Genomic DNA, 15966 nt, shown 5'->3' with positions numbered 1-15966 from the left:
GTTGTGAATTGGGTGGCCGTTTGGGGCCCCTTCTGCTCAGCAACTGGAGCTGGGAAGGGGGTGCATGGAGACATGGTGGCCTCCCTTTCCAATGTGGGGGCTCTGCTCATGAGGAGGCACTGCTCCCACCCAGCGCCTGAGGTCTTGGTCCTGGGAGCAATGGGAGTGGGAACTCCAATCCATCTCTCTGCTACCTCCCTCCCCTTTCTCCAGGGGTGCCACCCAGAGAGCCCCTGTTCTGTGGCAGTGGACATCAAAGCGGAGCCCCTCCCCTGTAGAACAGGCCTTCGAGCGGGGCTGGAGGGGCCAGCCGCTCAGTGTTTCTCTAAGTCATTTGACTGCACTTCAGGCCACATGACACCATTACAGAAGAGGCCTGCTTGGCTCTGCTGGCTCCCAGCTGTCCCCCACACCCCCACCTCCTGTTTTTTCCTTCTCTCTGTCACCATTTTGCAAGCATATTTCAGGCAGTTTTATCCTTACAACAGCCCGTTATACAGATGAGAAAACTGAGGTACAGAGGGGTAAAGTAGCTTGCGCGACGTGCGCCAGCTAGTTAGTGCGGAGCTAGGATGTGGTTCCAGGCACCCTCAGCCAAGCTGATACACCTCTGCACCACGCCCGTGGCAGGGAGGAGAACCAGCACCCCTTTCTGCGGATTCCACCCACTTTTCTGGCGCCACCTTCAGCTTCTCCCGATCCGCTTTCTGCAACTCTCACCTCCCCTCATCCCACCCACATCCTTGACTTGTTATTATCATCTCCCTTCAACTCCTGATTTATGAAGAGACCCTGGGGTTCCCAGCCAGCACCAAGACTTAGCAGGTGCCCAGAGCTCAGCAGGACCCACGCCTGGCATCTCTGCAGGGAACGACAGCTTTGCAGCTGAGCTCTCTGTGGGCACCGCTGAGATGGTAAGAGGGTGGAGCTGGCCAGGGGAGGGCAGCGTCTTGGCCTTTGGCACCAGAGACGTCTATGGGCATGCTCCATTGAGTTGAGGGTGGGAAAGCAGACAGGGAAGCACCACTGACCTCTGATCCCTTAGGGAAAATTTCCTTGGAATTCTTTATAAGAGGCAGAAACGGGGCCAGGATTCCTTCCGTACTACATTGATCAGGAGCTGGGACTGGGAGAAAAAGGTCGAGACAATCTGTGGGCAATCTAGAAGTTTATTCAAGCATCTTCCACCCCCACCCCCAAATGGAGACCTAAGCTTTATCGTGCCCAGCCCTGACCGGGGCCTTGGCCTCCCCCACTCCACCACACCCACAGATCGGGGATCAAAGATCGGACTTGGTCTGAGAGCGCGGCAGCCCGGCGCGGAGGCCGGCTCTCCAGGACGCCTGGACGCGGAGGGCGTTCAGCCTTGCCCCTTCACCCGGGGGTCCCCTTGTCCAGGTTGGTGAACATGGTGGCAGGCCCACTCTCCTGGGGGGTGCTCGCCACCCACCGCCCGCCTACCTCCTTTAGGGCCACCTGCTCCCCCCAGTCCTGGCCCTGGGGCCGCAGTCTGGCTCGCAGATGCCTGAAGGTGTCGGCCAGGGCCCGCCGGGGCTCGCGCCGGAGCAGGCAGTACAGCACGGGGTTGAGGCAGCTGTTGCTGTGGGCCAGGCAGGTGGCGACAGGGAAGACGTAGGTGTGCAGGGTGTAGAAAGTGCTGTCCCAGGGCACCAGGTCAAACTTCACCAGGACACCCCACAGAGTGACCACGTGGTTGGGGAACCAGCAGAGGAAGAAGGAGGCCACCAGGATGTGGACAGAGCGGGCCACGGCCCTGCTGTCCCGCCGCCGCCGCCGCCGCCGCAGGAAGGCCAGCAGCAGCAGGTAGCTGGTGGTGATGACGGCCACGGGCACCAGAAAGGCCAGCACCACCCTCTGCAGGTGGTAGGCCCCCAGCCAGTACCTGCTGGGGAAGCGCAGCAGGCACAGGTGCACGCCCCACAGCTCGCCCTCGGCCCCAAAGACAGCCGTGGGCACCGTCGCCAGGGCAGCCGCCACCCAGGCTCCCAGGGTGGCCGCGCGGGCCCAGAAGAGTGAGAGGTGGGTGCCCGGCCCCACAGCCATGGCCACCACCCAGTAGCGGGCGACGCTCAGCGCCGTGATGAGGAAGATGCTGGCGTAGACGTTGAGGACAGTGGCGGTCAGCACCATCTTGCAGAGGGCGCCCCCGAAGGGCCAGTGGAAGTCCAGCGCCGCCTCGGCTGCCCAGAAGGGGAGGGTGAGGGCCAGCCCCAGATCCGCCAGGGCCAGGTTGAAGACGAAGGTGTCGGAAGGCTGGCGGGGGGCTCTCCGGGCGCAGTCACCCAGCACCCAGAGCACGGCCAAGTTTCCCAGCAAGCCCAAGGCCCCCACCAGCCCATAGGCGAGGGCAACCACGACCCTCAGGGCTAGGGAGTCGACGGGCACCGCGGCGTCGTCAGCGCTCAGCACGCTGCCTCCAGAGGTGTTGACCCAGGAGGGCGTGGGCAGGGGGGAGGAGGAGGTGGGTGTGGGCATCGCAGGGCATCAGAGGTCCCTGGTGCCGGGCGGAGGGGCCGGCGGGTGCCTGCCAGCCCTGGGGACGGGCAGGGGCCACCGCAGCTCCACAGGAGGCTCTAGGTGCGAGTGCCTCCCTTGGGGCCTCTCCCTGCCAGGAGCCCCAGCCCGTGCCCACACCTCCGAGGGAGGGGTGTGATGGGAACAGCCTGCCCCTGCCCTGCTGTTTAAGAGTGGTGGTAGGTGGGGCAAGGAGAGGGAAGGGCTGGGTGCAGGGGCGCGGCGGGGAGGGAGGGCTGAAGCTGGAGCTGTCCTGCAGCAGCGGACAGCCCCCGGCTTCCGCCCTAGGAAGAGGGCTGGGGCTGGACATACCCCGTCTCAGGAAGGCAGGAACCAAACTGAAGCGCCCGTATTCCTACCGCTGTGCAGACGCACGTGCCCCTCCCCCGCCCCACCCCTGCCCTTTTTTTTTTTTTTTTTTGCAGAAAGTGCTTCCTTGTAGCCCAGGGGAAGAGGCTTGAGAGGAGGCAGAGAAAGCAAGGAACCAGAATGGCTGTTGGGGAGAGGAAACTGTAGAGGTTCTGGAATCCCAGATGTGCTCCTCACTGACGGTGTGACTTTGGGTGAGTCATTTAACTCCCCCGAGCCTCAGGTCACTCCCTTAAAACTGAGATAAAAGTCTGCTTCACAGGATTGGTGTAATGAAAGGAGATAATACATGCGAAAAGGTTTTACGCAGCTATTTGCATGAACAAATATTTCAAGGAGGAGTTTGGGGTGTTTGGTGGAGAAAGGGAGCAGCTAACTTAGTGGCTTTATCAGGCCCGGAACGGTGCCAACTGAAACACAGGTTCGAGTTAATCTCAGCCCCAAGTGACCTTGATGCTAAGGGCAGGGAGGGAGAGGGGAGAGGAAGTCCCAGCTTCCCGGTCCCTCCCCCACTGGGAACGCTGGGCTGGGAGGAGCTGGGCAGACCTGGGCCCAGCCCTTGGTTCCGTTCCTACTCCTGATTGCGAAGCTGCCCGAAGCTGCCCTGCTGAGCTCCGTCACTCACGCTGCCTTTTCGCCCTTTCCTGCTCTGGCCAGAGCTCAACAGTGCCCCACTCCCTCTTCCAGACCTCGGACTTCATTTCAGAGCCATGGGTCCTAAGACTTGCCCTCGCCACACCTCATCCTGTCTCCCCCTGATCTCGATCCAAACTGGAAAAAACGCCTCATGGGTGCTCCCCTTTCATGCCCACATCCCTCCCCACTGCAGGAGCTGTGATGTTTCGAAAGGCAAGGCCAGAAGGTGGGTGGGTGAGAGAGGCTTTTTCAAAGATTCCAATGTATTTGACACTTTCCTGCCCTCTGCCGGCTCATTAAGAAAATGTTTGATATTAAGTTCCCTCAGAAAGCTGGGGGATAATGAAGCAGGGGTGGGTTTGATAAGCCAGGCTGGGTGCCAGGATGTTGGGGTTGCTCGTCAAGGGATGGGTGTGAAGGGGGTGGCAGAAGGGGAGTGCCCAGCCTGAGGTCAGGCCAGTGCCTCGGTACCAGTCACCTGCATCCCGGGACCATGTCTACTCTCCCACCCACCCAGAGGCACCTTGCCAATCTGATAGTAAAAATACCTGTTTAATGCTTTGGATTTCTTTCCTCTTGGCTTGGAGAAAGGAAGCTGGGCCACAGTTCCTCGGCTCTGCCGTCCATATAAAAGATCTTTTCTTTTTTACCTTAGTTCGTGTCTCCTAGTGTGAGCCTGTGGTTATGTGAGCCTAGGTGATGCCACTGACTGGTCACGTCTAAAACTTTATTTTGGGCCCTGCCATTTTTCGTGTATTTCATTCATTCATTCCCTAACCTCCTGAACCCTTACTATGTGCCAGGCACTGTGCTAGATGCCGGGAAGACAAAAACAAATAAAACACGGTCTCTCTCCACAAAGCAAATAATAAAGTTCTTTTTGTTTTGTTTTTTAAGATGGAAGGGATCTTTGAGATCATCTAGTTCACCTTCTCATTTTATTGAGAGTGAACATGACTTACCCAAGGCCCCCAGGAAAGGGGTGGCTGAGTTGGGATTTGAACAGGTCTTTTGACTCCTGAAATATGGTTCTTTCTTCCACCTTGCACTGCCCATTAAGCTTTTGTTTCCCTGCATAATCCCTCGCCCCTTCCTGAGCACCAGGACCACTAGTCCCTATCCTTGGGAAGCTCCAGAGCCGCTAAGGAAAACAGCACCAGAATGTGGACAGAGGGACAGAGGCATGCCTCTCTAGGTGGCCTTCATTCACAACTGCTGGGAGCTGAGGAGGAAAGGGATCTACGAGAATGGTTTCACCTTCCCGCATGCTCCTCCTATCCTCTAGAGCCACACTTTGCCAGCCCCATTGTCTGTCTCAGAGTCCTAGGATCTGGAGTGGCGGATTAGAGCCTGCCTCACAGGGAGGGGTCTTTTGAAGACCCCGCCTTCCCCTCGGGCACCTGAACTTCCACCCCTCTCAGCCCACGGGTCCCTCCAGCGCCACTTCCCTCTCCCTTCACTCCAAAGCCTAGGCTATGGGGGGCGTTGGGAAAGAGGCGGGAGGGTCTGAATTATCCCTCTGCAGAGCACAAAAAGGAGGAAGATTTGTATGTGCATTTGTAGCAGAAAGAACAGAGTTCGGGAGGGACTGACTACCCAAGGAGACCTGGCCCTACTCCAGAATCCCTAAGCTCGCATCAAGTCAATCAGCCATCATCTCTGTGCTTTCTCATGTCTGCTGAGGTTTGCTGGAGAAAATCCTCCAGTCTTGCTAATGGGTATGAGCAGCTCCAATGTTCAGGGGCAAGTTCTGAATATATCACTCTTTCTCTATTTAATAAGCTTTTTATTTTGGAATACTTTTGGATTTTCAGAAAAATAGAAAGGTAGTGAGAGTGATACATTTCTTTTTTTCAAACTAAAAATACAATAGGCTGGGCTTGGTGATGGTTTCTTGGACCTTATACCGAAAGCACAAGCAACAAAATAAGAGAGATAAATGGGACTGCCTCAAAATTAAATACTTTTGTTCTTCAAAAGACTTTCCAAGAAAGTAAAAAGGCAACATACTCAATGGGAAAAAATCTTCAGAAACCACGTATCTGATAAGGGATTTATCTCCATGTTCTATAAAAAGATCACACCACTTGATGACAAAATGACAAGCAACACCATTTAAAAATGGGCAAAAGAATTGAACAGACATTCTCCCGAAATGGAAAAAAGACACATGAAAAGATGCTCAACATCATTAGCTATTAGGGAAATGCAGATCAAAACTACAACGAGATATCATCTCCAGCCCTACAGAATGGCCATTATTAAAAGAACAGAAAACTTCAAGAGCTGGAGAGGATGTGAGGAAATAGGAATACTCCTTCACTGCTGGTGGGCTTGTGAAATGGTGCAACCTCTGTGGAAGACGATCTGCCGGTTCCTCAGGAAACTAAATACAGAACCCCCATATGAGTAGCAATCCCACTACTAGGAATATAGTCAGAGGAACTGAAAGCAAGGATGCAAGCACACCAGTGTTCACACCAGTACTATTCACAATTGCTAAAAGGTGGAAGCAACCTAGGTGTCCATCAACTGATGAATGGATAAACAAGATGTGGTATATCCATACAAAGGAATATTACTCAGCTGTAAAAATAAATCAGTTGGGGGAAGCACATGACAACATGGAGGAACCTTGAGGATATTATGTTGAGAGAAATAAGGCAGACACAAAAGGATGAATATCATATGGTCTCACTGATATGAACTAAATACAATGAGTAGACATAAGGATTTGGACTATGAAATATAGTTTGGTGGGGAGATGGAATGTGAGATGGGAAGGAAGAGAGCACGATGGATGTATATTTAATAAGGTCAAATGTAAATATGTGGTAATGACTGAACTTGATGGTAACACATTATAATGAATGTAACAAAGGATACTGATTTATGGATGTGATTGTGGCTGAAACAAATAGTCTAGGAAGATTAATGTTAGTTGGAGGACAGCCAGAAGATAATATTGGGAATGTATAACAATGATTTTGGAAGTAGATGAGGATTGTGGTTAATAATATAAATACAGGAATGTTCTTCTACTACTGGGTGTTAAGAAAGTGGTGATAGGGAAACGGACTTTGGCCCAGTGGTTAGGGTGTCCGTCTACCACATGGGAGGTCCGCGGTTCAAACCCCGGGCCTCCTTGACCCGTGTGGAGCTGGGGCCATGCGCGCAAGGAGTGCCCTGCCACACAGGGGTGTCCCCTGCGAAGGGGAGCCCCACGCGCCCCATAAGGAGAGCCGCCCAGCACGAAAGAAAGAGCAGCCTGCCCCAGGAATGGCGCCGCCCACACTTCCCGTGCCGCTGACGACAACAGAAGCGGACAAAGAAACAAGACGCAGCAAAAAGACACAGAAAACAGACAACGGGGGGAGGGGGGGAGGGGAGGGGGAGGGGGGAGGGGGAGGAGGGAGGGGGGAGGGGGAGGGGAGCGGGGAGCGGGGAGGGGGAGGGGAGGGGGAGGGGGAGGGTGGGAGGGGAGGGGAGGGGAGGGGAGGGAGGGGAGGGGAGGGGAGGGGAAGGGGAGGGGAGGGGAGGGGGAGGGGAGGGGGAGGAGGGAGGGGGAGGGGAGGGGGGGAAGGGGGAGGGGGAGGGGGAGGGGGAGGGGAGGGGGAGGGGAGGGGAGGGGGAGGGGGAGGGGGAGGGGAGGGGGAGGGGAGGGGGAGGGGGGAGGGGGAGGGGAGGGGGAGGGGGGAGGGGGGAGGGTGGGAGGGGGAGGGGAAGGGGAGGGGAGGGGAAGGGGAGGGGAGGGGGAGGGGAGGGGAGGGGAGGGGGAGGGGAGGGGAGGGGGGGGGAGGGGGAGGGGAGGGGAGGGGAGGGGGAGGGGAGGGGAGGGGGAGGGGAGGGGGGGAAGGGGGAGGGGAGGGGGAGGGGGAGGTGAGGGGGAGGGGGAGGGGAGGGGGAGGGGGAGGGGGAGGGGGAGGGGGAGGGGGAGGGGAGGGGGAGGGGGGAGGGAGGGGGAGGGGAGGGGGAGGGGGAGGGGAATGAAGTAAAAAAATAAATCTTAAAAAAAAATTAAAAAAAAAGAAAGTTGTGATACATGGGGAAAATATAACTCATGTAATTTATGGATTATAGTTAACAAGAACATTGTAATGTTTTGTAGCAAAAGCAGAGTTGGTATTCTTTTCTAAAGGTAAAAAATAGAATATGGGGTTTGGTATTGTGAGGTATAACTACAATTAAGCATTTTTTCTATTCTTTTTTTTTTCATTAATAAGGAGACCTTGACTATGTCATTTAACTAATCTGTGTTCACCTGTGTATCTTTCTGAACACTAGAGGAACAACTGAGTTAGCGGTTGGAATTAGATGAGATAAAAGTGCCTGAAAAAGAACTTTTTAGGAATAACATTCCCATAACTTGTAGAGTTGCCTTTTTTTGTTCTGTTATTTTTGTGAACTTGAAATAAAGTTGTTAAGTTAAAAAAATACAACTGGCAAGGCATAAAAATAATAAATTCTTAGCGATGAGTCTGGCAAAAGATGTGCTATACATGTACGCTGAAAACTATAAAACATTGCTGAGGGAAATAAAAGAAATTCTAAATAAATGGAGGGATATACTTTGTCATGAATTGGAAGACTCGGTACTGTTATGATGTCAGTTTTCTCATAATTGGTCTGTAGATTAAACACAATTCCAATATAAATTCTACCAGGTTTGGTTTTTTTAAGAAATTGACAAGCTGATTCTAAATTCATATGGAAACACAAAATAGCTGAGACAACTTTGTAAAATAAACAAAATAATTTTGTAAAAAAAATAAAGTTGAAGCTTCACACTATGTGATTTCAAGATTCACTAAAATTCTACAGTAATCAAGACAGTAGAGTTTTGGTGAAAGGATAAGTACATAAATCAATGGACCATAATTGAGAATTTTCTTTGCCCAGAAAAAGACCCAGGCATTTATGGTCAATTGATTTCACTAACAGTGCAAAGACAGTACACTGAAGAATAGATAGATCTTCAACAAATGATTCTGTAACAATAGACTTTTTAAAAATTTATTTTATGGGACATAGCAAAGGCACTGACTTTGCTATGAGTTCATAACTCAAAATACATGGAAAAATAAACAAGACTTCAAAAGTTAGCCTAAGGGAAGTGGCGATGGCTCAGTCAGTTGGGCTTCAGTCTACCACGCAGGAGGCCCTGCGTTCCTGTCCTGGGGCCTCCTTGTGAAGGCAGGCTCGCCAGCGCGCTGAGCGCAGCCGGGTCCACAGATGCTACGGAGAGCTACGGAGAGCTGACTCAGCAAGGTGACGCAACAACAGAAAAAGGGAGACAAGCAAAAAAAACCACAGAAGAGTGCACAGTGAATGGACACAGAGCAGACAGCAAACAAGCCGTAAGGGGGAGGGGAAATAAAATAAAATAAATAAATACAGACACAGAGAATGCACAGTGAATGGACACAGAGAGCAGACAGCACACACCTACTACACACACACAAAAAGCCACGGGGGTGGGGGGATAAAAAAAAATAGCCTAAGACAGCTATTGGGGGGGGGGGAGTGGGGTATATGGGAACCTCTTATGTTTTTTATTTTTTATTTTTTTATTTTTTTATTTTTTTTTAAAGATTTTATTTATTATTTAATTTCCCCCCCTTCCCCTGGTTGTCTGTTCTTGGTGTCCTATTTGCTGCGTCTTGTTTCTTTGTCCGCTTCTGTTGTCGTCAGCGGCACGGGAAGTGTGGGCGGCGCCATTCCTGGGCAGGCTGCTCTCTCTTTTCACGCTGGGCGGCTTTTCCTCACGGGCGCACTCCTTGCGCGTGGGGGCTCCCCCCACGCGGGGGGACACCCCTTGCGTGGCACGGCACTCCTTGCGCGCATCAGCACTGCACGTGGGCCAGCTCCACACGGGTCAAGGAGGCCCGGGGTTTGAACCGCGGACCTCCCATATGGTAGACGGACGCCCTAACCACTGGGCCAAAGTCCGTTTCCCTCTTATGTTTTTTAATGTAACATTTTGTGTGATCTATTTATCTTTAAAGAAAAGACAGGTGGCGGACTTGGCCCAGTGGTTAGGGTGTCCACCTACCACATGGGAGGTCTGCGGTTCAAACCCCGGGCCTCCTTAACCCGTGTGGAGCTGGCCCATGTGCAGTGCTGATGCGCGCAAGGAGTGCCCTGCCACACAGGGGTGTCCCCTGCGTAGGGGAGCCCCACGCGCAAGGAGTGCGCCCCGTAAGGAGAGCCGCCCAGTGCGAAAGAAAGTGCAGCCTGCCCTGGAATGATGCCGTACACACACGGAGAGCTGACACAGCAAGATGACGCAACAGAAAGAAACACAGATTCCTGTGCCGGTGACAACAACAGAAGCGGACAAAGAACACGCAGCAAACAGACACAGAGAACAGACTACCAGGGTGGGGGGGGGAAGGGGAGAGAAATAAATAAATAAATCTTTAAAAAAAAAAAAAGAAAAAGACATTTTAAAAATAAAAAAAAAAAAGACAGCTATTGGGTACCATCAAGCACAATATATGGGCTATGAGAGTCCCAGAAGGAGAAGACAGACGCCTAAGAAATAGACAAAGAAATGATGACAGAGAAGATCTCAAACTTAGCAAAAGACAGACATATACATATCCAAGAAGTTCAGAGAAAACCAAATGGTATAAACATGAAGAAAAATACACCCATATATATATGTTAGTTAGTGTGGTACATTCATTGCAATTGATGAACACAGTTTTGAGCATTTCCACTAAGCATGGATTAAACTTTACCTTCTAGTTTATACTCTTTCCCACCCAATTCTGTAGGTTAAGGCAAGATATATAATGATCTGTATCTGTCATTGCAATATCATTCAGAACAACTCCCTAGTCCTAAAAATGGCCCCACATTGCACCTGTGTTTCCCTCTCTCTGTCCTCCGAACCTCCAGTGGTCACTGATTCCACATCAATGATATAATTTCTTCCACTGCTAGAATAACAATAAGTCTATAGTAGAGTACAGTAAGTCTACTTTGGTCCATAGTTCATTACCCAATCCCTAGGACTCTGGGATGGTGATGTCCACTTCACCTCTAACTGAGAGGGGGCTGCAATCCATTAGGGCCAATGGATGAGACTCTCTTGCTTGCAGTTGTAAACTGTCTTGGTTCCTTGGTATGGTAGTTGTCCATCATCACCTCCTTGTTAGTTGTCCTGGATGAGACCAATGAATTGGAGAGTAGGTGTTGCAACGCTGTTGAGATTCAAGGCCCAGATGACACATGGATAAACCCAAAATTTAAGTCTCTTGAATGTGCACCTACCAATTCTAGTACAAATTATAGGATCAAATAGAACAGAAGGGCCATGTGTAGGGAAACCACAAATAGTCCAAATCTGTCACCCTGGGGAGCATAAATTCCAAAGTAGGCCCACTGGCAAGGCACCAAACTCCTGAGCTAGCTGCCCTGACTATAGTGTCTGGATGTCTCTAGAGCCCTCAGGAGCCCCACTCTTTGGGGTATTACCTACTTTGGCAAATCAATGAGATCTTGCTGAGACATGCATAAGCGTAACTTCTGGAATGACCTCCCAACTCACTTTAAAGTCTCTTAGCCATATAAACTCATTTGTCTCTACCTTTCCCCCCTTTTGACCAAGGTCTTTTTCCAGTTGCATTGCTAGTTGATGCTTGGTAGTAATCCCTCGGTGCCAGGGAGGCTCATCCCTGGGGGTCATGTCCCATACTGGGGAGAAGGCAATGTATTTATATTCTGAGTTTGGCTTAGAGAGAGGCCATATTTGAGCAACTAGGAGGCACCCAGGAGGCAACTGTTAGGCACCCTATAATACTAGGCTAAGTTTCCATTTCAAAAATAAAGGTTCATAGCACAGTCATCAATACCAAGGGCCCAACTATGGATCATCCTCCTTCACTAGTCACTGCCCCTGTACTTGGGGGATTCTTGATATTCCATTAGAGAATATGCCAGAGCTCCCCAGGATGAGAATTTGATATTGGGTATGCATCTCCACCCACCATGACAATACCACAATTGACTATTCATATGGGAAAAAAGTCTACTTTGATCCATACCTCACACAGTGTGCAAAAAGTAACTCAAAACAGGTAATAAACCTAAATGTAAAACCTAAAACTCCAGAATTTCTAGAAGAAAATGAAGGAGAAAATCTTTGTGACCTTGGGTTAGGCAAAGTTTTCTTAGCTACCACATTAAAAGCACAATCCATAAAAGAAAAAAAATTGATAAATTAGACTTAATCAAAATTAAGAACTTTTGGTTCTTTGAAAGGCACTGTTAAGAGAATGAAAAGACAAACCACAGGGAAGCAGTTGTGGCTCATCTGATAGAGCATCCACCTACCACGTACAGTGCTGCTACGTGCAAGGAGTGCCCTGCCACACAGGGGTGTCTTCCATGTAGGGGTGCCCCACATGCAAGGAGTGCACACCCTATGCAAAAAAAACACAGCCTACCCAGGAGTGGCCCCCCACACACGGAGAACTGATACAGCAAGATACAACAAAAAAAAAGTGACACAGTTTCCTGGTGCCACATGACAAGAATGCAAGTAGACACAGAATACACAGTGAATGGACACAGAGAGCAGACAATGGGGGAAGGAGAGAGAAATAAAATAAATCTTAAAAAAAAAAAAAGACAAACCACAGAATGTGAGAAAATATTTGTGAATCACATATCTGGTAAAGGACTTCTATCTACAATGCATAAAGAACTCTCAAATACAAAAATCGTTATTTTAAAAGTGGGCAAAATATTTGCACTGTTACTTCATCAAAGAAGAAATAGGGATAGCAAATAGCACATAAGAATATACTCAACATCATTAGCCATTAGGGAAATACAAATTAAAGCCACAAGGAGATATTGCTACCTTCCTATTAAAATGTCTAAAACTAAGAAGTCTGACCATACCAAGTGTTGTTGAGGGTGTGGGGCAATTGGAACTTTCTTGCACTACTGCTGAGAATGTAAAATGATGTAATCCTTTTGGGGAAAAAATGTGTCAGTTTCTTAAAAAGTTAAACACACACCTACCATCTGGCCCAAAAAGAGAAAACATATGTTCTCATAAAGACCCGTACATGGCAGCTTTATTGTAAGTAACTTAAAAGCATAAAAACTCAAATGGATAACCCAATTATTCATCAACAGGTGAATGGATAAACAAACTGTAGAATGTCCATACAATAGAATACTATTCAACAAAGAAAAAGAATGAATTATTGATATACACAATGACATGAATCAATCTCAAAATAAATGTGCTGAGTGAAAGAAATCACACAAAAATGAGTACATACTATATGATTTCATTGATTCAAGTCTAGAAAATGCAAGCTAATTTATAATGACAGAAATCAGATCAGTGGTTGCCTGGGGAGGTGGAAGGGAGAGGGTAGTGGTTGAAACTATAATGTAGAGAAAACCCTTTAGAAAATATAATAAGGAAAGGTTACTTGTTTAAGGTGCTTAATGGGGGACCTCTGGCACAGGGGCAGGCTTCTAGAGAGTGTGTGAGTGCTCATTTTGTTATAATATGTTATATCACTGGGTGGAGACCCAAACAATGAGTGGGAAGGTGTACCCCCATCCTGGGGAGGCCTGATGTTCCCAAATAGAGGGAAGGATTTCTCTCGAGAGTACTGGTGGTTCCCAATGGGGGAGGACGGACTAGTGCGTCAAGCTCTCATTATTGTTGTAAGTATCTGTGAATCTGGTCCTCCAAGTAGTGAAGCTTGGTTGTCACTGTGGGCCCTGAGGGGAGGGGAGAGAGGAATAGAATAGATGGAAGCAGGGTAACTGGGGGGCAATGGAAGCATTCCACCAGATCATGCAATGATGGATATAGGACATGTTAAATTTCACCAAAAATTTATAAAAGTGTATAGTCTAAAATGTAAATCATAATGTAACCAAAAATTTAGAGAAGTGTACAGTCTAAAATATAAACCATAACGTAAACCAAAATAGAACCATGTTTGGTAGCTATGTTTCAATTATCTGTACATCAGCTGCAGCAAATATAACATGAACATGTAAAAAGATCATTTCTGAGGAAGGGGGTAAAGGGTTTGATGTTGTATTTATGGGAGTCCCCTATATTGCATATGTGACTTTACTGTGATCTAAAACTTCTCTGAAGTCAAAACTAAAAATTAAAAAAAAAAAAGGATGTAGAAACTGAGGAAGGAATGAAAGAAATTGCCTTGCCATTATACATACAGGCATATATTACAGTGATGAAAGGCAAAATGTCAAAAACAAAGTTTTATGATATTTTTATTTTTTTAATACCCAAATTTATTTTTTACTTTATTTTAGTTTTTCTAAATTAGTATGTATTCTATTTCTAACCTTTAAACCTATCATTACTATTTCATTTTCCTACTAATTGAATTTGACAATATATTAGGCTTCATTTTTTAAGAAGTTTTGGACCACAGAGGGGTTCATCTATGGCAGGGGAGGTGCACTGGTGTGGGGTGTTATTGATAGGGGACACATGGTTGGGAGGGAGTCCTCCAGGGCATATATATAGGGTATATAAAAATGTTCAGATATTCGTTAGTTATTTTCAGAGTAGTAAGAGTTACAAATGACAACTGAGGGAGTGCTGAGTTCCCAGCCAGGGGAGCTCTATCACATTCCCCAATGGAAAAGCAACAATCCCCAAAGTGCAAGAACAAAGACCACTGAAGAAGGATGGTCCGATGATGAGCCCTTGATACTGATGACTACGCTTATGAGCCTGTGTGCCTGAAATTTTAGCTGGGCCCAGAGCTGCAGGTTGCCTAAGAGTTACCTCCTGAGAGCCTCCTTATTGCTCAAATATAGCCACTCTCTAAACCAAACGCAGCATGTAAATGCATTACCTTCCCCCTAGCATGGGACTTGACTCCTGGGGATGAGCCTCCCTGGCACCGAGAGATCAGTACCAATCACTAGCTGGTGATGCAACTAGAAAAATACCTTGAATAAAAGGGGGAAATGGTAAAGACAAATGAGTTTTTATGGCTAAGAGACTTCGAAATGAGTGGGAATGCACTTACACACATCTCAGCAGGATCCCAGAGACAGCAAAAGTAGATACAACACAGGTACTGGTTCTCCTGAGGGCTACGGAGACACACAGGTCTCTGGATGTTCAGTGCAGATGGCTCTGGAGTTCAGTGCCTTGTCAGTGGGCCCTACTTTGGAATTCGTGCTCCTGAGTGTGATGGAGTTGGACTCAGATGTGACCTTACTACACATGCCCCTTCTGTCACTTTTACTGAACCTGTGGTTGATGCTGGGGTTGGTGCATATTCTGGAGACTTGAATTTCTGGACTGGCCATGTGCCAGCTGGGTCCTATTCTCCAGTTTGTTGGACTTACCCAGGTCAGCTAACAGGAAGGTGAAGATGTTCAACCACCACACCAGGGAACCGAAAGTGCATACAACTGCAAGTAGGAGAATCTCATCCATCAGCCATGTGCAATCTAAGCTCCCTCTCAGTTCAGAGGTGGAGTGGACATCACCATCCCAGGGTCCACAGGATGGAGAAATAAAATATGGATTAGAGTGGACTTACTGGTATTCTACTAAAGAACTATTATGACTCTAGCAATGGAAGAAATTGTATCATTGATGTGGAGACAGTGGCCACAGGAGTTTCTGAGGGCAGGGAGAGGGAAGAAGAGATGTGATGTGGGGGCATTTTCTGGACTTGGAGTTGTCCTAAATAATATTGCAGTGTCAGATGCTGAACATGATATATCCTGCCATAACCTACTGAATGGACTGGGGAGAGTATAAACTATAATGTAAACTATAATCCATGTAGTATAGCGGTGCTCCAAAATGTATTCACCAAATGAAATGAATGTGCCACAGTGATGAAGGAGGTTGTTGAAGTGGGAGGAGTGTGTGGGGGGGTAAGGTGTGGGGTATATGGGAACTTCTATTTTTTAATGTAACTTTTTTTGTGATCTGTGTATCTTCCCAAAAAAAAGACAATTAAAAATAAATGAGTACACACTATATGATTTCATTGATTCAGTCTAAAAAATGCAAGCTAATTTATAATGACAGAAATCAGATCAGTGGTTGCCTGGGGAGGTGGCAGGGAGAGGGTAGTGGGACAAGATGGGAAGGAAAGAGGGATTACAAAGCAGCACGAAGAAACATTTGCAGGTATGGATATGTTCATCATCTTGACTGTGATGGTAATTTCATTGGTGTATACATATGTCAGCACTTATCAAATTATATACTTGAAATATGTGTTGGAGATTTGGACTATAAGGATATCGGGAATGAAAGAAAGAGAAAGAAAGAAAAAGAAAGAACGAGAGAGCTGGGATCGGGGGTCTGTGAGTAATAACTCCTCAGACAACTTTATTATTTACAAGGGCCTCTCTATACACCCCAGTGTATGTGACAAC

General features: G+C 48.3%; 1 protein-coding gene across 2 annotated transcripts; it reads right to left on the bottom strand.

Moving 5' to 3' along the window:
• Positions 1-1005: 1005 nt before the first annotated feature.
• RXFP4 (relaxin family peptide/INSL5 receptor 4) lies at positions 1006-2590 on the bottom strand. 2 transcript variants are annotated; one of them, XM_058309865.2, is made up of 2 exons: positions 1462-2590; positions 1006-1126 (listed from the first exon to the last, which is right to left on the bottom strand). In XM_058309865.2, the coding sequence occupies exons 1-2, from the start codon at positions 2494-2496 to the stop codon at positions 1067-1069; spliced, it is 1095 nt and encodes a 364-aa protein (XP_058165848.1). In that variant the 5' UTR covers positions 2497-2590; the 3' UTR covers positions 1006-1066. The 2 variants fall into 2 exon arrangements, with proteins under 2 accessions (XP_058165848.1, XP_004484944.2); XM_004484887.5 differs by lacking the exon at positions 1006-1126 and having other exon boundaries at positions 1281-2590.
• Positions 2591-15966: the final 13376 nt, after the last annotated feature.

This window comes from Dasypus novemcinctus, chromosome 13, assembly GCF_030445035.2.
Source record: "Dasypus novemcinctus isolate mDasNov1 chromosome 13, mDasNov1.1.hap2, whole genome shotgun sequence".
Lineage (NCBI taxonomy): Eukaryota > Metazoa > Chordata > Mammalia > Cingulata > Dasypodidae > Dasypus > Dasypus novemcinctus.
The sequence above is the reverse complement of the archived record's forward strand: the minus strand, read 5'-3'. Positions and strand labels throughout refer to the sequence as shown.

Coding starts and splice junctions, on each gene's coding strand:
- RXFP4 (XM_004484887.5), bottom strand. CDS start 2,496: ATGCCCACACCCACCTCCTCCTCCCCCCTGCCCACGCCCTCCTGGGTC.